The sequence below is a fragment of the Sarcophilus harrisii genome, chromosome 3 (assembly GCF_902635505.1).
Source record: "Sarcophilus harrisii chromosome 3, mSarHar1.11, whole genome shotgun sequence".
Taxonomy (NCBI): Eukaryota; Metazoa; Chordata; class Mammalia; order Dasyuromorphia; family Dasyuridae; genus Sarcophilus; species Sarcophilus harrisii.
In genome coordinates this window covers 307,386,857-307,411,019 of record NC_045428.1, presented here as the reverse complement: position 1 = coordinate 307,411,019, position 24,163 = coordinate 307,386,857, and the positions used below count along the sequence as shown (strand labels likewise).

Here is a 24,163-nt window from a genome sequence, read left to right as displayed (position 1 = left end):
TACACTGAAGACAACAATGTGTGTGTGTGTGTGTGTGTGTGTTTGTGTGTGTGTGTGTACACCAAAGTTGGGCTAGTTTATTGGTTTAGTTTGTATTTTGGCCAACGCCTTTGAAATGAGAATAATATTCTTAATTTCTTCTCTTGGCCTTGTTAGTGTACTCCAACTTGAACATGACAAGACAAGGGAAATAGTCTCTCTATCCCAGAGAAAGAGAGAACAGTTTAATGGGGAAAGTATTTTATAGGCTTCCATGGTTCCTCATGTGAAACCCATTGATTGGCACATGGACATACACTCTGACACCATTCTATGTAAACCCAGACATGCTTCTGCTCATTTTAATTAGACAGATAAAATTAGCAAGGAGATTAAGGTAAAAGGCAAATTAAAAATATTTAAATGTTAAGTGGAATTTACAAAAGTGAATTGAGCAATGAGGTACAATAGAGAATAGTGTAAAGAGAAACACAGAAACATATGAACATACCTCTGAAGCCATACAACCTAAGCCAGTATTTAAGACCAAAACCCTTAGGTCCACATGTTAGAAAAGATCAATTCTTCTTTACCACCTACCTATATGTTACTGGAATGTTGGAGAATATTCTCCACATACTCTTTTTTTTTTCTCCTTCTTTCCAGTTGCCAGAAATCCAACAGTCAATACTATTCTAGCATGGCCCAAATAAGATCCATTTCAAAGCTCTCCTCTGCTTCCTGTCTCTGAGTTTGCAAGCTATTGTGAGTTTGGTTTCCTTTCCTTTTTTTCTCCCCACCCCAATCCCAATGAAACCAGTGGTCCAGCCGGGCCAAGCAGAAAGCCAAGTCAACAACCTCTGATCATTCCTGACTTCCTGGGGAGTGATGGTACTGATGCTGTTGCAGTAGTCAGTCTCTTGTTTGTGTCTGTTATAAACAAGCAATGAATCCACAGTCATTTTACAATGCAGACACACACACACACTCGTGTTCACACGCACGGAAACAGGTTTTCTTTTTTTTTGTGTGTTTTTTTTTTTTCCAATTTGTGGTTTCTTTTTCCTTTTTGCAAAAAATGCAAACAAAAGAAAAACAAGGTTTTCAATTGAAGGTACATCTCTTCTTCAATATGAAGACATTAATTGACTTGGTTTGGATCCCCCATGCAGTGGTCAGCAAAGTCCTTTGGTAACTGACAGAAAGACATCTTGAGATTCAGGCGCTGGACAATTTGTTTGAAGAACCTTCCCCACACAGGTCATGAGCAAAGGGAAATGGATGTGGGAGAAGGGACAGGGGTCTGGGGGAGGAGTGCAAAAGGAGAAAAGAAAAGAAATGTCATTGGTGAAGAAGAATTGAAAATTGTTTTTTTTTTTTTTCCCCTCTACCTCCTTCCCTTTCCTCCTATTGGTTTATGACTTGCTCACTGATGGTGGGATTTGAGTCTATTTTTCATTCCCCCAATACATTTTAATTTCTCTTTATTTCCTTTACATAAATGATTTTTACATATTTATAGTTCTATATTTGGTTTCCCCATGGTATCATAAAGGTGCTTCTGTCAGTGAGAAATGGAAGTTGCCTGTTAAAAAATCCAGTCCAGTTTACTCATTGTTGGTGACATTATGATTCTCAGTTGTAAAGCCAACCTCTGCAAAACTTTTCACAGCTTTGTTAACCTCTCTTTTCCCCTTCAACCCCTGTCCCTTTCCCTCCCACTCCTACCCCTCAGAAAACGAGAATTCTCATGCCATTGAGGTTGGAGATTGACTCATCTGTACCCTCATGGAATGAACACTGTTCAGGATCTTCTTCTGATGTCCTGCCAAAGTCACTCCTATTCTCAGAAGGTCTCTGGAGGAAGAAAAAGAAATAACAACAACAACAAAAAAAAATTCACTATAATTTCTTTCATTAATTCAAGAAATATTTATTGCACGCCCTCTGTGTACAGGACAGCAATCCCCATGCTTAAAGACTCTACAATTTAGTAAGGAACATAAGGAACAGAAATAATATGAAAAATAATATTAAAATAAAATGATGAAAAGTAAAATATCAGTACTTAAGACAAGTTTGAATAATATACTATGAAATCTCATAAGAGACTGCCCAGGAGGATCTGAGATTTGATCTCTGCCTTTAAAAAGTGTGTGTGTGTTGTGTGTGTGTGTGTGTATGGGTGTGTGTGTGTGTGTGTGTGTGTGTTAGCAGGAACAAGGAGGAGGAATTTCCAAGAAGGCATCCCAGGCATAGGGAATTATGTGACTAGAAAGTGAGATATTTATAGGAATAGGGAAATATTTTTAAAGTATTAATAATTCAAAGTTGAACAGAATGATTTGCTTCAAATAAAGATGAATTGGAAATAATTTTCTTTGTCTTTCTTCTCCATCAAAATACTCTTTTCTTTCCTTCAAAGTAATGCTTGAAACAACTTCTCCAGGAAACCTTTCCTGATTAACCTAATTCTTCTGCAGTCCCCCTAATTATCCATAATTTCCTAGATATGTGGTGAACCCCTCATTAGTTATATGTTTGGAATTGGTCCTAACTCATGACCAAGTTCTCTTGACCTATCATAATGACATTCTTGTTCAACATAATTTCAGTTTCAAGGAGTTTTAACACTTAGTCTAGAACAGAAGTTATTAAATTTTTGTTTTGTTTTTTTGGTCATGGATTCCTGGTCAGTTAGGTGAGGCTTATAGATCCCTTCCCAGAATAATGATTTTAAACAATTAAAGGAAATCATAAAATTAAGGTAGAGCTTAATGAAGATGTATTTTTCCCCCAACAAAGTTTATGAAACACCTAAAATCTTTCCATGGACACTAACTATATTAAAAATCTGTGGTTTAAAGTCTATATTTGAGATTAATTGGTTTTCTTATCACCTATATTAGGTGGGGTATAATCACTTGATTGATTATTCATTTGCTCCAACTTTATAGGTAGAAACTCCACCTAAAGGGCAAAACAGAAGATTTTAGGGGACATTTGTGGCTAGACATTTTATCCATACACTTCCACCAAAGTCTCATCAATCCTTCCTTTAAACTCAATACTCACATATTGGCATTTTGAAAAATTTGTAAAGGTCAGGATACACAATTTCATTATATCCTTTCTGACTACTATTTTTCTATCTCTATTTTGGAAACAAAGATCCTGAAATTCCAGGAAAGATATCCCCAAAATGACTTTCAAGTATCTGAACTAAAGAAATTCTGTGAAAGTTTCTGTGACTTGATTTCCAGTCTACATATTTTGTGGTGACCTATATAATTTTCGAAGCATTAATGTGAATAAAACTCTTATTTTATTTTCACTTGTCCCTAGGTAGCTAAGAAAAGGACAGGCAGAAGATTAGATTATAATATTTTTTTTCAAAACTAAGAAGAAAAGACTATTAATATTGAGCTAGCCTCAAAAATGAAAAATGCTAATATGCAAACGTCTTCCTAAAATGGATCATATGCCTTCAAATCCCCAGATCATCAGATTATTCCCCACAATCTCCTCCAGAGCAAAGTGGGGAGAAGTATTGCTCATAGTTTTTATTCTAGACCCCTTTTTGCCTTTTTATTTGCTTTAGTAAGGCTACCAATTTTTCCTGAGTTGCAGTTTACTTGAGTGATTACATATGACTATTAAGATTATTATTATCACTAATCATCATACATTTCCTATATATTTTTTTGCATCTACATTTCTGAGTCTTACCAACTCTTGCATAGAGCTTGCTTTTTTTTTCTCCCCAAATATCTCAAATTGTATCCAGAGCTACTCTTTCTTATCTGAAAATAAACTCCCTATATATCAACTTCACTCTCCACTCAAATTATTCTTATTCCTTTTTTTCTTCCTTCAATTCTTTTGCATGTGTGTATTTCCAAACAGAGAACAGAATTCTTCTGGGGCCAATTATTCTACACTATCCCCATTGTATTGGAAGTATAGTGTATCTTCTCTTCCTTAGTGGCCAGAAAAAGAGGTAAAAATAAGAGGGAAAATAGTTTCATTGCAGAGTTATTTCCATTCTTGAATCATAGCCTCTGCCAATCATCCCATGGTGTCCATTTTAAACCTACAACCTGAGTTGATTGATTTTCTACTTGTAAGTGTTGCATTTTTATGTTTTTCTGTGTGATAGTAATTTATAATGGCAGGAGCTGTCTTTTTAGATAATGGCTGGATATGTACCCAGGGTTTATAAAAGAGAAATTAAATGAACTCTGATGTTTAGTAGATCTGAGTTTGGAACCATATCCAAACAACCTCCCAAGAGAGAATGGTGTCCCTGTTATCACTGACAATAACAATTCTCCAAGAAACAAAGTTGGAACTGGAAGGAAGTTATCATTGTGGTACAGAGTCCAAGGCAGCCTAGTGAATAGGGACATGACAAATACTGCATCTTAGTGTTATATTTTCTTTATCTGACAAGCAGGCCAGAGAATGGAGATTTTTGAAAGGAGCATTTCAAAGTTTAGAGGAATGAATGACTTCATCCTGAATGAAATTAGGGGTAAGAAGAATTGTAGAATTTGACCATTGCTTCTCTAATCTACCATTAGGGTATTATGAGATAGGATGCTAGATACATGGCTTCAGGGTATTCTTTTAGCCAGAGAGATTAATCAGGCAAAGCAAGTCTGGTTGGACCAAGCTTCAGGCCATCACCCATACCTTTCTTTGCTATGATAAATTGTGACCATCAGTTGTAATATAAAATGTTATTTGCACCTAAAAGAGACACTATTCATCTATCTATCAGCATTTATGGTGGGAGGAAGAACAAGTTGGTTCAAGTTTGTAGTTTTATACAAGTGCTACTTGTGTAAAAAACTCTACACATTTCCCTGGACCTCTGAGAATGGCATTAAGATAGTGCAATGTCTATTTCTACAATTTGGTTAAGTTATTGAATATCTCTGTTCTTTCCATCTGAAGATTTTCCTTGATAGTTTGCGTTTTAAAATTTGAATGAAAGAAAGAAAAATCTTGGGAAATTGGCACATAATGCATAAATGTTAATTTTAAGTTCTCCTATTTGATATGGTTTACAGTTTTCCCTTCTATCTTCCCAATATATACCATGTCTCCATCTTTCCATCAATATCCATAGCTGTGAAAAGAAATGAGGTCATGTATAGTCAAATCCCAATACATTAGAGAGAACTAAATCCTTATTGAATAGGTTGAAGAGCATATGGTCTACTTACTCTGATGTCATCTGGGTAACCAGCTGGAGAGAGGTGAACCCAGCAGTTAGGAAACTGTCTCTGTATTGAACCATTTTAATTGCATTGAGCCAATCATCCACTGAGGTAAAGGCAGTAAAATCAGGGATGGAACGATCTAACAGGGGCTGAGAAGGCCTGCAGTGACAGAAATAAAACAGAGTTAAACTGCTAAACTACAGAGTTGGAAGAATTAATCAATATTGTAGACTAAAACTCAACAGTATGCCCTAATGGTTGGATGATTGAGCTTTAGGGCTGAATAGTTCTTTAGGAGTATTCTCACCTATTACCCTGCCTCCAATAAAGATCACACTTAAGTCTAGAAAAATACTAGTATCCCAGTTCATAATTGCACTAGAGAAGGATATTTGTCAGCTTCTTTGTTAGCCAGTTTTCAATATCTTCCACCAAGAAAATGGTTGGATTTTAAATTTTTAGTCTTTATTTTGTTTCTTTGACTTGAGTCTTTTCGTGTACAAATTATCTTGACTCTGTATGAAGGAATTATGAAGAAAACTAAAATAGGAACTGATTAAACTACCTGTTGTGTCTTTTACTCCTTAGCAGTAAGACTATAGAACAGTCACTTAACTTAAATTTCTTTGAGAAAACAAACTGGGACTCACTTTCCAATGTAACGTATCAAGGCATATTTAATATTTACATCTTTCTCTAAGTTTCACTATTGCCTTGAGCTAACAAACTGGTACCAGACTGGAAATTCTGGTAGTTTTACCAAACAAGATAACCTGCAGATATAGGTTAAGTGATGAAGCATCAGAAGTGGAATGTGAATCAAAATCCTCTGATTTCTGAGATTCTAAAGAGGGTTTATTTGTCTTGGTGGCTAGACTATTGTAATATGATCATATAAATAAAGATTATATGTATGTGTATATATTTGCTCATGATATATTTCTTTTCCCCCCCCAAGTAGCTAGTGGAACTGTCATTTGTTAAATCTTATAGTCATGGGGGAAACTAGATGGTACAGTGGATAGAGCATAGGTTCTGGAGTCAGGAGGACCTGAGTTCAAATCCAGCCCCCAACATTTAATATGTAGGAGCTGTGACCCTGGGCAAATCACTTAACCCCAATTACCTCAGAAGGGAAAAATCGAATCCTAACCTGAAGATAGTTAGGTGGTATAGCAGATAGAGACTGGGCCTAAAGTCAGGAAGACTTATCTTCCTGAATTCAAATCTGGTCTTGGACACTTCCTAACTGTGACTTTGGGCAAGTCACTTAACCCTGTTTGAATCAGTTTCCTCATGTATAAATGAGCTGAAGAAGGAAATGGTAAACTTACTCCAATATCTCTGCCAAGTAAATCCCAAATGGAAACCCCAAAACCAAATGAAGTCAGACAGAATTGAAAAAAATTAAACCAACTTATACAAATCATCAGTATTTCAATATATTACTGACAAAGCTCAGCAGTAAGAGATAGAAAAATTCTAATTAAAATAATAGTAGATAATGTAAATTTTTTTGGGGGGGGGAATCTACCTGCCAAGACAAATCCAGGAATTATATGAAAACAATTACAAAATATTTTTCACACAAATAAAGTCAGATTTAAACAATTGGAAAAAAAATCAAATGCTCATGGGTAGGCTGAGCTAATATAATAAAAATGACAATTCTGCCTAAATTTGTCTACTTGTTCAGTGCCATACCAATTTGCCAAAAAAAAAAATTACAGAACTAGAAAAAATAACAACAAAATTCATCTAGAAGAACAAAAGTGCAAAAATAGCAAAGGAATTAATGAAAAAAAAATACAAAGGAAGTGGCTTAGCAGTACCAGATCTAAAATTATATTATAAAGCAACAGACATCAAAACCATTTTTTTTTCTTTTTTGCTGAGGCAATTGGAGTTAAATGACTTTCCCAGGATTATACAGCTAGGAAGTGTGATGCATCTGAGGTCATATTTGAATGCAGGGCCTTCTGATTTCAGGGCTGGTGCGTTGTCCACTGCACTACCTAGCTGCCCCTCCATCAAAACCATTTGGTACTGGCTAAGAAATAGAGTGGTGGATCAGTGGAATAGATTAGATACATATGACACAATAACCAAGGCCTATCTAGTATTTGATAAACCCCCAAACTCCAGCTTTTGGGAAAGGAACCCAAAAATGGCAAAAATTGCTGAGAAAATTGGAAAATAATGTGTCAGAAACTGGACACAAACCTACATCTCATACCCCATACCAAAATAAGGTCAAAGTAGATACATTATTTGTGCATAATAGATGATACCATAAGCAAATTAGGAGAGCAAGGGATAGTTTACCTATCAGTTCTTTAGAGAAGGCAGGAATTTATGATGAAAGAAGAACTAGAGAATATTATAAAAGGCAAAATGGACAAATTTGACTATATTAAATTAAAAAGATTTTGCACAAACAAAACCAACAGAAACAAGATTAAAAGGGAAGTGCAAAATTGGGAAAAATTTACAGCCAGTGTTCCTAACAACAGTCTCATTTCTAAAATATTATAAAAATCTGTGTCAAATGTATAACAATACAAGTCTTTCCCCAATTGATAAATGGTGAAAGGTTACAAACAGACAATTTTCAGATGACAAAATCAAAGTCATCTATAGTCAGATGAAAAAAATTCACTATAGATTAGAGAAATGCAAATTAAAATAACTCTGCTATACTACATTAAACCTCTCATATTGGCTAAAATGACAAGGCAAGAGAATGAGAAATGGTGGAGGGCATGAGGGAAAACGGACACTAATGCACTGTTGGTGAAAGTGTGAAATGATCCAACCATTCTGGAAAGAAATCTGGAACTATGCCCAAAGGGCTATCAAACTGTGTATACCCTTTGATCCAGCAGAGTCACTCTGTATCTCAAGGAAATCATAAAGGAGGAAAAAGTACCCACATGTGCAAAAATGTTTGTAGCAGCTCTTTTTGTGGTAACAAAAATTGGAAAACTGTATATGTCTATAAACTGGAGAATGGCTGAACAAGTTGTGTATGGGAAGGTAATGGAAGATTATTGTTCTATAATGATGAACAAGCTGATTTTAGAAAGTACTGGACAGAATTACAGGAACTGATGCAGAGCAAAACAAGTAGAACCAGGAATATATTGTACACAATAACAGCAAGAATGTTCTATGCTCAACTATGAAAGACTTGGTTTTTCTCAGACTATGGATAGAAAATGCCATCTGCATCCAGAAAAAAGAACTATGGGGATTGCATACAAATCAACACATGCTATATTCACTTCTTTTTTTTCTGTTTTTTTTTTCTCTTCTGTATTTTTCCTTTTGTTCTGATTTTTCCCTTTCAATATGATTCATAAAGCAATGTGCATCAAAAATAAATGAATGAATGAAAATTTAAAAACAAAGAAAAACGACAGAATCAAAAAAGTCCTCACTACAGACCCTTATGTTCTTTCCATGCCTATTATGCATACTTTCATGGACACCTTATAATTTTCATATAATGAGAGAGCTCCAGAAATTGACTATACCTTATGAAGAGAAAGCATTATATATCATGCTAGATAGACTAACTGCAGAGGGAAAAAAATGAAGACTAAATTAGAAGCTAAAGCAATGTACACATCTATATTTTAATCAAAAGAGAGAGGAGAGAAACAAATAATAGCTTTTATTATGTAAACTGAGTTGTAAATTACCTTTACGTGGACTATTTTATTTGATTTTCACAAATATTGTGAGAACAAGTATTATAATATCCATTTTATAGATAGAGAAACTTATGTTTAGAGAAATGAAATTATTCACTTGTGGTTACATAGCAAATAATTGATGGAACCAGTATTCAAAGTCAGGTCTTTTGACTTTAAGACCAGTTTCTCACTAAACCATGCTGTCTCCCCAAAAAGTTGAGTGATAAAGTAAATGCTCTTCCATTTGCTGTATTTGCTAATGAAATTAATCATCCATTTGAATCAATCATCAAACCAGGGAAACTGAGGCACTGAAAATTTAAGTGACTTCCCTGGAGTCACACACTCAGTTTATGAGAGGGTTGGAATTTGAAACTATATTTTTTTAACTCAAGGATGGCTTTGTAGCCACTCTAACATGCTGCCTCTTTTTGCTGCCTTTTCTTGTGTTTGCTATTGCTTTTTAAATTAACCCTGCACAGGACTTTTCCCCTCTCAGTGATGCCCTAAAACTTACACAGCGGTGATGGTCGCCACAGTTTTGAGACTTGCTGGATTCCGGATCATTTTATCCAAGGTATTGACAATCTCTGTAAAGCGTGGTCGGGTATTGCGGTCCTTCTGCCAACAATCTAACATGAGCTGGTGCAGAGCAGCTGGGCAGTCCATGGGTGGGGGGAGTCTGTAATCTTGCTCAATGGCATTGATGACCTAAATAGGAGACAATGGAGAAGATTTTAGAGTGATGGCCAACATTATATAAAATTCATCCTCACATATGAGTAGGGTTGCCAGTGGCAACAATAACTGTTGCCAGTTGATTTAAGCATCAAATTCTTCAGCTCAACAAACATTAATTAAGGGTCCACTATATGCTCAGTGTGATAGATGTTCAATAATCATTAATATCATATAACAAAACAGTACAACAATATAACATATATAATTTTTGTACTTTAAGGATTGCAAAATGATTAATAAATATCTCATTTTAATCTTAAAACAGCCCTGAAAGGTAGCTACTATTGTTAATCCCATTTTACAAATGAAGACTCTCAGAGTGAGAAAATTCAAGAGATATATTTGCCCAGATTCACACAACTAATATCTAAAGTGAGATATTTAACTCAGATTTTCTTAACTCCAAGTCAAGGACTCTCACATACTGCTTTGCCTAGCTGCCTCAAAATAGAATAGTACCAAATATCAAAGATTCAAAGACAAAGAACAAAAGTCACTGCCCTCAAGAACCTTATATGCTCTCTTCTAGTTATAAACTATGGTTATAGACTCCCTTTGTAGTTAAAAAGGGGAGGAGTGTTATGTAAGCATCCCATAATCCACTAGATTAATATACTTTTATTAAAAGCATTTCTTCTCAGTATAATAGCCTCATTCTTTCATTATTGCATATGAAGATAAAATATTTAAATACAGCAATTCACATTTGTGTAATGCTTTCATTTGATTTTTCCAGAATTCCTCTGAGATGAGTGATACAAATATTTTATGCATAGATGAGTGGACTGTAGCTCAGAGACCTTTGGCTGATCTGTTACCTAGCTAGTAAGTGAAGGAGGTAGCTCATTTTGTTGTTCTTGTTTAGTGGTGTCTGACTTTTCAGGACTACTTGTGGAGTTTTCTTGGCAAAGACACTAGAATGGTTTATTATTTCCTTCTCCAAATCATTTTATAGATAAGGAAACTGAAGCAGTTATGCAGAGTCACATAGCTAGTAAGTGTCTGAGGCCATCTTGGAAGTTAAGAAGATAAGTCTTCCTAATTCCAGACAATGCACTATCCACTGCTCCTACTAGCTTCCCGGGGGTGGAATATAAACTAGGCATAATGAAAATTAGGCAGTAGGATTCCCATCATTTCTCTTGTGTTTGTGCAGTTTTCATGGCAATCTGTTTTGGGGAAAACTCAGACGTTTTGTCTGCAGACAACAAACATAAAAACAAAAACGAAAAATTCAGTCAATTAGATAAGCAGTACAGCATCTTAATGAATACACCAAACTGACGCATCAATTCCTCCTTCTTTTTCAAATAGCATTGGACAGGCAACTAAATAGAATGAACTTGTCACACAGTCCAGTTGATTTCTGGTTCATTAAGACAATCGATCTAATTCAACTAAATTTTTTTCTCAGCCACTCATGTCTGCTTTTTAATGGGGTATGACTTCTGACTGACAGACAGACATGAATTGCTTAGACTCAGCTTCTCTTTCTTGAAGTTGATGTTCTATTTTTCTTTGTCTGTTTTTTGACTTGAAGGAGTTAAACTTCTCTAATTTGGGTCTTTGATCTTATATTCTGGCCTGTTCTTCAAAAACGAGGAACCATTCACCTAGGGGTGTGCTGGAGCCAGCTCTAACCAGCTTTAGGATTAAGAGAACAATTATTAAAATTTCTGTGTCATTTACATCTCAGAAATCAGCAATTGCTACAAGGGCAATAGTGACTGTCTAAACTAAAGAAAATATCTATAATACAAATTAAACTGAAAAACACATGTACATACATTTCTCCCCTCCCTTTCACCCCTTTAACTGGTTGTTAAACATTTCCCAGTATACCCTTGCATTATAGCATTGCTTAAACTCAGCAAGACTACAATCAAAAACTCAGGGAATAATCATCATCCAGAATGGAGATTCAACGACTGGGGAATAATCATCATCATAATAACTGTCATTCATATAGTGTTTTCAGATTTTCAAAGTTTACATGTGTTATCTTATTTGAGCCTTACAATACACCTATATTTACTTACCTCCCTGAAATGGCAAAGCAATATGCTCTCATTTGTTATTCAGCAATTGAAGTCATATCCAACTCTACATGACCCTATTTAGGATTTTATTGTCAAAGATACTAGAGTAGTTTTCCATTTCCTTCTGCAGCTTATTTTACAGATAAAGAAACTGAGGCAAATAGGGTGAAGTGACTTGACAGAGTTATTCATCTAGTGAGTGTGTGAGGCTATATTTGAACTCACATAAAAAAGTCTTCCTGACTCCCAGCTGAGTGCTCTATTCATTATGCACTTTGCTGCCCAGATGCTTTTCTAGTTCGTGGCTTCTTACCTGGCTGATACAGTGAGTTGCTCATCTTCTTTCAGAGATTCAGGGAATAAGGAGGCCTTGGGGGAAGCCCACATTCTTTTGGTGACATTATCACTACTTTCACCATTGCAATTAAGTCATTAGTTTGTTATTATTTGAGATAACTCTACTAGTGGTTTAATGTTCTTTAACTTAGGAAAGGCATGTTTGTTAATTAACTCTGCAAAATACTTTTATCTATTTAGGCCTTCAATGACTACAACTAAGGTGTCAGCAAGGAATACCTGAATGAGAATTGGAAGACAAGGGTTCAGGTTCACTCCATCAACAAGCATTTATTTATTTATGATTTATTATCATGGTTCAGGCCCTCTACCAGGCTGGGAATCAAAACACAAAATTAAAACATTTCTGCCTTCAAGGAGCCAAAATTCTATTTCTTGCTATCCTATCACTGGCCTTGTGGATTTATACCTCTCACTTGCCTGGGATCACAATTTCTCCATCAGTAAAAGTAAAGAAGTTTGACTGGAAGATGTATAAGTTTTTTTTTAATGAATCTATAATATCTACGCTAATGAAGCATTCCATCTTTAAAACACTATCCTAATTCTTTTGGAACTTTTTTTTAGCTTTCACAAGTTGCCATGGATGCTTAGAAAGTTTTCACTTAAGATAACATTCCTTCATATCAAAAAGTTTTGAGGGTTTAGGAAAGATATCCCCCTAGTGTAAGGAACTAATCCTAATATCAATATAAACACAAGTTCTAAAGATTAGCATTAAATCAGGCTTTTAAGGTCATCAGCAGTCCTAAAATAGTTCCTTTCTTTTTAAAAATAATTAACTAATTAATTTTAAACTTTAATAAAAATAGGAAAAAAATTGCAGTGTGAACAGCAGAACATGAAAGGATTCAAAATATAAACTAATAAATTTCCATTTCAAGAAACTCTATATAGTGAATACTATACACTGTGTTCAGAGATGTCCATCTTTTGCTTCCTTGTAGTTTGTTTTTTTTTTTTTTTTGGTTCTTCACTATGCATTTTTACCCTTATTCTTTTCTCGTTTCCTCTCTCAATATAAGAAGGCTACAATTAAACACAGATGTATATACCAGCCCCACATACACATGCAAAATATATACATATGCACACATGTGCAAAACATGTATTTACACATGCGTACATGCACATAGATATCTATAATCACACACATGTATACACACATATATTTATATGCATCTATGTAAGCCCATACTATGCTTGTTAGTACTTTCTTTGAAGGTGGATAAATCTTCCTTCATAAGTCCAAGTTTTTCCATATTTTGCAAACTCTACCAAACTCATCATTTCCTATACTACAGTAATATTCCAACTTTATATTGTGTACCTACTTTAAATAGTCTAAACAATATTGATCAACATGTTTAATATATAATGTAGTTTCCTTATTTTTCCCTTTTGATTAAATCTATTTTGGCTTTAATTTTGTCTGAGGTCACCATACCTGCCTTTTTTTTCACATAATAAATTATACTCCAGATCTTTTTATGTTTATATGTATCTCTTCTTTATTATCTCTCCTGATTCCTCTGCTTTACTTTCACTGCTACCTTGCCCTCTTATTAATCTATGCTCACAAAGACCTTTCCCTTATCCTCTCTCCTCAATTTTTTCTCTTGACCTCTTATTTTTATTTGATTTTAGAAGGCTTTATAGCTTTCCAAATATACATGTTGTTCCCTCTTTATTCCATTCTTGTTAATCTACACACCTTCTTATAATATTCCCTTACCCTATTATTTCTTTGTAAATTTAAAAGACTTTTATACCCCATGTATATGTTGTTCTTTCTTTAACCCAGGTCTGATATAAATAAGGTTCCCTCTAAAAATCCCTCCCTTATCCTCTTCCCCCTCCCTAACTCTTTCTGGTCTTATTTCTTTCTGAATTTAGAATATACACTTCTAGAAATATATGCATTGTTTTTTCTTTAATGTACATGCGATAAGCGTAGGGTTCAAGAACTTTCAGTCCTCCTCCCCCAACTAAATCCTCTAAGTTTTTCTTCTTGCACCTCATTAGTATAACTTAATTGCCCTTTTTATCTTTTCCTACACAATTTTGTTTTTTAGAATCACTTCCTACTCAGCTCTACATCAATCCTTCATTCTAACTATCCAATTACTAATGACAATCTCAGACTTACAGTTTATATTTCCAAGTATAAAAATTAAAGTTTGTTTTTACTGAGCCCCTTGTAATTAGTTTTCAATGTTTATTTTATATTTCTCTTTGATCTTATATATAAAATTTTGTATTAAGTTCAGATCTTTTCATAACAAAATCCTGAAAGTCTGGCAACTCATTGAATGTTATTTTTTTTCCTATTCTGGATTATGCTTAACTTTTGGGGGATATATTTTGGCCACAGTCCCATTTCTTTTGCTATTTGATATATAATGTTCCAAGAACTACAGCCTTTTAATGTAGTTATTGCTATGTCATATATGAATCTAATTGTGTCTCTGCCACATTTGAATTGTTTTTTTGTCCTTGTTTGTAATATTTTCTGCTTGATCTGGGTTCCTGGAATTTGGCTATGATCCTCCTGTTTGTTCTCTTTGTAAGATCTCTTTTAGATGTTATCATGGATTTTTTTCCTATTTCTACTTTCTCCTTTTTTTCCTAACATTTCAGGACAATTTTCTTTAATTATTTCTTGTATTATTATATCAAGAATTCTTTTTTGATCATACCTTTCAGGTAGTGTGATTATTCTTATAGTTTTCTTTTTTTGATCTGTTTTTCATGTTAGTTGTTTGTCCTGAGGTGCTATTTTGTTTTGTTTGTCAGGGAAAATCTGGAGAGCTTATAATTTTCTGACCTATTCCACCATCTTCCCAGAATCTTCTCCCAATAGCTTTTTTTCCCAAAGACAAGTATCATTCTGTCTATTTCAGGCTGTCTTCAAACATTATACTTCTTGGACACAGAACCATGTACTGCCATAAATCTTTAGAAGGTTCCCAGATGAATATGCTACTGCAGTCTAAGGGATGTGGAATTGTTGATTATATTCAATTGAATCATTACTTATTGATGACTTTACATGCAATAGTTTATATTAGGTGCTATGGAAGATATCACAGCTTGTCCCTGCCCTAAATGAATGCTTTAGTTTTTGTGGTTTAGTAGAAGAAATAATACAAAATAAGACAGGTACATAGGTAAGCCAGAGAATAAGGTAAGAAATGAAAAGCATAATAAGGGAGGAAGCAAATGCAATGTATGTCTAGAGAAAAAGGAAATTGCTGCAAGATGTTCTCTAAAAGAACTGATCAGACTGGTACATATATGAGGATTCTCATACAATCAGACTTTTATGATCCTCTCATCTACTTTCATGCTGATGACTGTAAAACTTCCAACTGTGACCAGCATAATTCCCTAGCATTTATTGACATTGTACAAATACAGCTGAAAGAAAAAAATAAAGAAGGGAAGGAAGGAAGGAAGGAAGGAAGGAAGGAAGGAAGAAAAGAAGGAAGGAAGGAAGGAAGGAAAGGAAGGAAGGAAGGAAAGAAGGAAGGAAAGAAGGAAGGAAGGAAGGAAGAAAGGAAGGAAGGAAGGAAGGAAGGAAGGAAGGAAAGGAGAGAGGGAGGGAAGGAGGGAGGAAGGGAGGGAAGGAGGGAGGGAGGGAGGGAGGAAAGAAGGAAGGAAAGGAGAGAGAAAGAAAGAAAGAAAGAGAGACAGAGAGAGAAAGGAAGGAAGGAAGGAAGAGAGGGAGGGAGGGAGGGAGGCAGGAGAGAAAAGAGAAAAGGAAAGGAAGGGAGGGAAGGAGGCAGAAGAGAAAAGGAGGGAGGGAGAAAAGGAAGAAAAATAGAAGGAAGAAAGGAAGGAAGGAAAAGAGAAGGGAAGGAGGGAAGAGGAAGGAAAGAAAGAAGGGGAAAAAGAGAAAGAAGGGAGGAAATAGGGAGAAAGAAAAAGGAAGAGATGAGAGAAGGGATGGAGAGAAGGAAGGAAGATAGAGAGGATGAGAAGAAGGGAAAGAGGGAAGAAAGGGGGAAAAGGGAGGAAAGGAAGGTGGAAAGAGGCAAAGAAGAAGGAATAAAAAGTCTTTTATCTATAAAATATTGGAGAGATATTATAGAGGATGAACCAAATGCAGAATAGTAGAAGAAAATAATTATTTATTAATTGCCTACTGAATGCCATAATCTATTCTAAACACTGTATAAATTTTATTGCATTTGGTTCTCACAAAAAAAAAAAAAAACTTGTGAAATAGATACTACAATTATTCTCATTTTACAGATGAGAAAACTATGGCAGAGAGAGATTAAATGACTTGTCCAGATGTAAATGTCTGAGGCTGAATTTAAATTCAGGACTTTTTGTCTCAAGGAGATGTACTTTATCCATTGTGCTTACTAGCAATGCAGGAAGGGAAGGGTAATATTCTGGAATTCTAATTAGTTTAGGAATCAAAGGATCTGAATTCAAATTGTTACTCATTTATTACTTGTGAGACTTTGGAAAAGTTATTTAACTTGGTCCCATTTCCTTTATCTGTAAAATGAAGGGTTTGGAGTAAATCCCTTTCATTTCTAAATGTATTAAAAGAAAGGGAATAGGAACAGTAAAGATAGATGGCGACAAACCAATGAATATTTTGCCGAATGATTTTTTTTTTTCCTGCTTGATGTTTTATTTCACTCTTTGCTAGCGATATCACAATTTCAGATGCTTATGGAACAAATCTCAGTATATCTAAAAATGGGCAAATAATTGGTTGGAAAAGACATGAACTCTGTTATTACACATAAAAATTCATCTTAAAAACATCACTAATGCCAACTCATATGTCTACTTTACCATCTCCGTAATATTTTATGGAGGATTATCTATGCTTAGATCAAGGATATCCTTAATGAATATATGTAAAGGAAATAGACTTTTGCAAAAAAAAGTATTTTATAGTAAACCATGCACAACTGATTGAGCTGGTTCATTTAAGATTCTAATAAAATTGAATGGATTAACTCCCTTCTCTGATTTCCCTTTTTACCCCCAATGCAATTGAAAAGGCATGGTCTCTGTAAGAATATCATATGGATATTAATAATCAATGAAGATGAAAAACTGAGGATAACATAAGGAAACACAAAGAATCAGTATGGATTGAGGATAGTAGGCTAGAACATATCAATGAAGGATTATGCAAAAGAAGCATAATATAGGATATCATCAGAAAGATATATAATGAGAAAAAAAACAGGTTGATCCAGTATGAAGAACTTTGAATGATTATTCCATATGCTTCATCAGTATTCAAGACATGTCAAGACATGTTCCTAGAAGAGTCCTTCACATGTTGGGAGGATCTCCTTATTGATCATTTGCAGAAAGATATGGACAAAAATTGCACAGGATAAAAACTAGGAATTGGAGAGAATATCTATAGGAATGAAGTCACCAATCCATAGATTTCATTATCTTGGTGTGGAAATGACCCAAGCATCTGGATGGCTAAGTTATTGTAGCATAAAAACATGGTAGAAAGATTTTGAGCAGAGTCTCAAAAATTGTCTTCTCCAAGAAAACTAGCGAGGTTAAGTGCAGAGAGGTTCATTAACATTAGATTGACTACTAACTGATTCTTTGGCCATGGAAACAAACCAAAAAGAAATATGTAATGGACCTCACTTACATTTTGCTTTTTTCATCCCTTCCCCAATGAGAGAGTAAGAAAAACAACAATCTTTCCCCCGGTTAGAAACATTGATAGTCAAGAAAAACAAATTCCCATATGGTTATTTTTTTCTAAAGTATTCTCTGTTTTCACCTTAAGTTCATCACTTCTCTCTTAGGAAATGGGTAACATGTATAATCATTAGTACTCTAGTATCACAGTTAGTCATTATGTTTATCAGAGTTCCTATGACTTTCAAAGTTGTTTGTCTTTACAATACTGTTATTGTACAAATTATTCTCCTAACTGTGCTCCTTAAGAATGATTTTGAAAACTACTCTGTTTGTATTAAAGGCTGGTTACATAGTGTTTTTCTTATCTAACCTTTCCACAATGAAAAACCTTTCACTGTGTTTTTGAGACTCTTTTTATCATTTTATCCATCCCTGTCAGTGAATGGTGATTTTTTAAAATTGTGTTCAAGTCAGCTGACTAAATCTTGGAATATAGCATAGCATTAGCAATGACGTTAAAAAATTTCAAAAAATCCCACATGTATCACACACATAACACACATGTGTATACTTGTGTATATATATACACAGATGTATACATACACATGTGCACACCCACATACACATCTTCGGTCTGAACTCCAGCAAAGTAATATGAAATGAAGGCAACCTGGCCTAGTTGGTCTAGTTGGCATAAATAATGATATGTTAATAGCTAACTTTTTTTTTTATAGTATACTGAGGTTTGAAGGGCACTTTGTATTTATTATCTCATTTGATCCCTGTGAGGATGGTACTATTTTGCCCCACATTTTACAGATGAGGAAAATGAGCTGAAGAGAGAATAAATTACTTGCTCAGAGATATGTAATTAGTAATTATCTGAGATAGGATTCCAACTCAGACCTTGTTGGCTATAAGTCCAGCATTTTGTCTCCTAAGCTGTGCTTCTTTCTCAGTGGAAGGAGCACCACTCTGAGACTCAGTCCCTTTTGTAACACTAACTAGCTTTATTATGCTGGTTAAGTCAACTCACCTTTATGGATCCCAGGTATTTCATATAAATGGAGAAGAGTTTGGAGGAGGTGATTCCTAAGGTTCCTTCCAATTCCATTGGTTAGTGATTCTGTTCTTATTAGATCCAAGGTTAGGATGAGATTCAAGTGTTTTACTCAGAGAAAACAATGAGATAATGCAGAACAGAACCAGTCAAATAAAACATTTGACATTTTCCCTAAATTATCTAGATCTACTGTTTAGACCTTCACTGATGTTTCTCAAGTGTATCTCCCCTCCCTTTTTATTTTGTTGCCTCTGACTATGGAGACTTGGGCTTTGTTTCTATCCATGAAATGAAGAGGGCCTAATTGTTTCAACTGTTTTAACAGGCTTTTCTTCCAGGTACATCTATCTGGATGTGAGGGAGACAAACTCTGACCTGCAAAGCAGTACATCAGAATCCCTGGAATGAATAGAAACCTTATAGAGGGATTCCCCTTCATCTACTGAAGTAGCTAAATCTCTGAAAGAAAAAAGAGCCACGTCCTTTCCCCATGCCCCCATCATTCTCCAAAGGAAAAGCCTGGACACAAGCTGGTGCTTTATTCCCCATTAATGAACTGGATGGCGGGCGGTCCTTGCTCAGACCTTCAACTCTGGAATAGGCAAAGACTGAAGTGGAGGTGTGCAGGGCTGTGGAAGGAACCAGGGCATGGGGAGGTTAATTTGAGCTCTGATGTTTCAATAAAACCGCACTTCCTCTCCACAGAGACTGGCACTCTCATTATCTCTGTCAATCAAATCCCGAGCAGTAGAACTTCCAAGTTTCTCGCTCTGGCTGACAAACTCTCTGTGCATGTTCAAAGGCTTTCCTGGGCTCCTGAAGTCCAATTACCAGCACTCTGACTTGCCTTTGCAATTCTCTTTCTGAAAGCCTTCCAATTGTCATCTGTGAAATCCATTGCAGCTACCACTTGAATAGTTTCGAAAGAGGAAGGCTGTGTCTGAAGTCATGGCTACCTCCCCTCCTCCCATCTCTCCATCCCTTATGCTATGATTTAGGGGGATTTCTGAATCAGTGTGATACGCCTCTCTTCCCCCCCTTCACCCTTAATCTTAGTCATTCTACAAGGAGGCAAGCTCAGGCATTATAAAATATCTGCATTTTTTTTATTGGGGAAACATGCCAGGGAATGAGATTCAGCTGTGTTTTGCCACATCTTTGCAGATGATACTGATTTGTGAATTATGGAAATCCAACATCAAAAATTCTGTGTGATCTCAAGGTGTGGAAATGTGTTTACTCAGGATCTCTTTGAATGCTAAATTTTGCCTGTATAATAAGGGTTTTCTTTCCTTTTTTTTCTTTTTTAATGAAATTAATTGTATAATCTTTATAATACAGTGTCAAGAGAGGAATACTAAAATGGGAAATCAGACAACCTGGCTGTGTGACTTTGGGCAAAACTATCTTCAGGTTCTCAGCCTAGTTTTTGCATCTGGAAATGAATGAGGTTGGTCTTGAGAGGTCCTTCTATCTCTAAATCCTGTCATCTTATATGTAAAAACAAGCTGTTTAATGAAGCTTTTCTTTTTCTTTTGGAGTAATGAGTGGTGGACTTATGTTTATTTCTATGTCATCTCTTTTACCATTGCTGATTTTATGGGTTCAAAATACCACATCATTGAGCACTTGCACTTCATAAAAATAGCCTCTAAATCAATAGTCAATTATATATTATATACACCACTGAAATAGAGAAAAAGCATGGCTAATCCAAGACAATAGACAATCTTACAGTCACAGATATCTGGCAATGGAATGTAATGATGAATGTGCAATATTGAACTTACATTTGGATAAATATATTCTCACCCAGTCATATCTTTAGTTTCAAGCCTCAATAATTCTTTAGGTCTGGACCTACTAAGAAATGACTAGAAAGGGATCCTAGATTATTGGATAGATAAGTTGGCATCATACATATTGCTACAACAGAAATCCAACCATTCTTTACAAATCCTAAGAAGAAAACTCTCAATGAACCTGCAGACCACCAGCTTGACTTCACAGTCTCTGGAGATGTTTCCTTTCCTTTCCTTTTCAAATATTTTGCTGAGCTAAATATTCTTGAACTTGAAACACAGGGATACTGAAACATCTACTCCAAACTCAGGAATCATTTACAGAATAAGAGGAACACTAGTTCCTTAAGTAAATAGCCTGAAATGTGAGCATTAGATGTATTCAGTGTTGTAGGTTTTATTTGTAGTGCTCCCAAAAAAGAACTTCGAAATAGAACTTTTATCCCCTTTCATTCATTCAATTAAGTACCCACTATCTATTTATAGGTAACAGTGAAAATGCATCTGAAAGCAGGCAAAAGTAGGAAACTAAAGGGTAATCCTAGTACTCCCTAGTCTTAGCCCTTCTCTCTTGAGTTAGAAAATGTTAGATTTGGAAGATATCTTGGACATACTTCAGTCTAAGAGAGAAAATTAAGTTTCAAAATGTAGAGGATTACTGACAGCTCTACAACTAATTAATTGCATTATCAGCCATAGAGAATCCCTATTTCCTGTCTTCTAAGCCAATTCTTTTCATGTTAAACCTTCCTTAAATGGAAACAGGAAAATATTCCTCGTCCTTTATTTAAAAAATCATACCCAGCAAGGAATTGGAAATTGAAGGGATGCCGTTCACTTGGCTGAATAAATTGTAGTAATGAATATAATGGAATAGTATGGTTCTATAAGAAATGATGAGCAGAAAGATTTCAGAAAAACCTGGAAAGGCTTATATGAACTAATTCTTAATGAAGTGATCAGAACCAGGAGAACACCGTATACAGAAATAGCAAGATTGTATGTTGATCAACTATGATATATGTTCCTTTTCTTAGCAATACAGTGATCTAAGAGAATTCCAATAAATTTGAAATAGAAAATTCTAATAAACTTGGGGAAGAACTATGGAGACTGAATGTAAATCAAAGCATACTGTTTTCACTTTTTTTTTCTTTCTTGTGGCTTTTCTCTTTGGTTTTGATTTTTCTTTCATACAATGGCTAATATGAAAATATGTTTTAAATATGTACATGTATAACCAGTATCAGATATCTTGCTATTTTAGGGAGAGGAGAAGGAAGGAAAGGAGAGAGAGAAAATTTGTAGCTCAAAAATCTTACAAAAATGAATATTGAAAATTATTTTACATATAATTGGAAAAATACTATCAATATTATCATGAAAAAATAAAATACTATCAAATGAAAAAATACTAATGCATTATTTGTGGACCTCTGAATTATGGACCACTATGAAAAGCAGTTTATAATTATTCAATGTGCAATTATTCAAAGAAAATAATTAAAGTATCCATGTTCTTTGACCAAAATAGTCTACTGTGAGGACAATGACAAATCAAAAGATATCATATATTCTAAAATATTTAGAGTAATACTTTTTGAAGTAGAAAATAATTAGAAACAAAGTAAATGTTCACTAAAGAATGGTTAATCAAAGTCTGTTTATAAATATAATGGAATATTGATTAGATGTTACAAGAAAATGTGCATGTGAAGAATACAGAGAAGAATGGGAAAACATATGAAATGATGCAAAGTGAAATTAGAACCAGAAAAACAATATATCCAATAACTACAACATTATAAATAGATATTAACAAAATTATATATATGCATGTATTATATGTATAGATAGATAAGTATGTGTGTTTGTGTGTATGTGTGTGTGTAGAGAGAGACACAGATAGAGATAGAAACAGAGAGACAGAGAGAAACAGAGAGAGAAAGATTGGCCTACAGAAAAGATTTAAGAAAGCCATTTTGCCATTTTCTTCATTGTATAGATGAGAGACCATGGGTGTGGAATGCTGCATATATCATCAACATTTTTTTGACTCTTCTCTTTCTGTAATTCTTTGATTTTTTATTTTAAGTGTTGGCTTTCTATGGGAAAGGACAGGAAAGGACATATTAGGAAACATAGGCAATATAAAAATAAAAAATACATAAATTAATGTTTTTACATAAAAATGAAAATATTTCCTTTCCACATATCACAGAAACATAGAATTTGAATTGGAAGGGATGTAATCGGTCAATCTAGTTCAATCTTTTCGTGTAGTATGTATTTAGTCTACAGTATTCTTGGAAAGTAATCATCTAGATTTTGCTAAAAGACCTCCAGGGATGGAGAATCAGTACATCTTGAGGCAATTCTTTTTACTTTAGCCTTAATTGTTAGGGAGTTCTTCTTCCTGTAGACTTGAAATGTGTCTGCCTGAAGCTTCTATCAATCTGGAGATCAAGAAGAATAAATCTAATCTCTCTTACACTTGACAGAATTCCACTTAATGACACTTCCCTTGCCCCCTTCCTACAGCTATTTCTAGAGTAAAAAAATGTCCAGTTGTTTGAATCAACGCTTATACATCATCATTTCAAGTCTTCTAATTATCCTCATTCTTATCACTGTCTTTTCTAAAATATGACTCTCAGAACTGAGCACACTACCATCAATAGCCTATATTTAATCAATCAATAAACATTTATTTAGCACTTACTATATGCCAGGCACTGTGCTAAGCGGTAGATTCTAAATGCTAAGCATAATCCCTATGAATTTTCATCTTATTTACTTTGAGTCCATCATTCTAGCCTGTCACAGTCTTTTGGGATCCTACTTCAATTTAAAAAGCAATTATTTTGTTATTCTTACCAGCTTCAGGTCATTCATAGATTTTATGTGTGCCACCTGTGCTTTCATCCATCATTGGTAAAAATGTTGAAGGAACAAGAGCAAAAAAGCATACTCCACTATAGATACTCCACTAGAGATCCGCCATCAAATGACTAACAACAGTTAACATCAAGACTCTCATGTTGCTGATTCTTGGGATACTCACATCTTGGTTTGACATATCCCAGTAGGGCCTCTCTCCAAATGACATGACTTCCCACATGACAATACCATAACTCCAGACATCACTGGCAGAGGTGAATTTGCGGTAGGCAATGGCCTCTGGGGCTGTCCATCTCACTGGAATCTTCCCACCCTGAAAGGAAAAGTAGAGACCTTTTTTATATAACATAGTGATTACCTCAAAACAATTATCATTTTAGCCAATCTCATTTTCTGTAATCTCTTATTTACTTGATCTCCAATGTTAATCTCTCTATTCCTGTTGGGCATAAAAGCTTCATATTGTCCTCAAGCTCTACAAAAAGGTAAGTTTTGCTGTCTGACCTTGCAGATGCCTTACTCATTTCTTACAGCCATAATTTTTTTGGTTCTTTTCTCCTTTTGTAGGGTATTCCTCCAACTTCCTATTCACCTACCAACAACCATTTGCTTTAGGAGTTGGTTTATCTCAAATCTTAAGCAATCTCTACTTTATTACATCTCCTTTTCCTCCATTCTTTCTGGCAGAGTTTGCAGAACCAGTCTT

At 34.8% G+C, this 24,163-nt stretch overlaps 1 protein-coding gene across 5 annotated transcripts in view; it reads right to left on the bottom strand.

Moving 5' to 3' along the window:
* Positions 1-308: 308 nt before the first annotated feature.
* EPHB1 (EPH receptor B1) overlaps positions 309-24,163 on the bottom strand; it is a 705,608-nt gene continuing 681,753 nt past the window's right edge. For 2 of the 5 annotated variants that reach the window (XM_031959775.1, XM_031959777.1), the window contains exons 13-17: positions 23,621-23,770; positions 9,423-9,616; positions 5,211-5,366; positions 1,708-1,836; positions 309-1,282 (exon numbers count right to left, since the gene is read on the bottom strand). In XM_031959775.1, coding sequence (XP_031815635.1) covers positions 1,728-1,836; positions 5,211-5,366; positions 9,423-9,616; positions 23,621-23,770 — 609 coding nt within the window. In that variant the 3' untranslated portion in view covers positions 309-1,282; positions 1,708-1,727. The remainder of the gene's footprint in view (positions 1,283-1,707; positions 1,837-5,210; positions 5,367-9,422; positions 9,617-23,620; positions 23,771-24,163) is intronic. The other 3 variants (XM_031959773.1, XM_031959776.1, XM_031959774.1) reach the window with 2 other exon arrangements.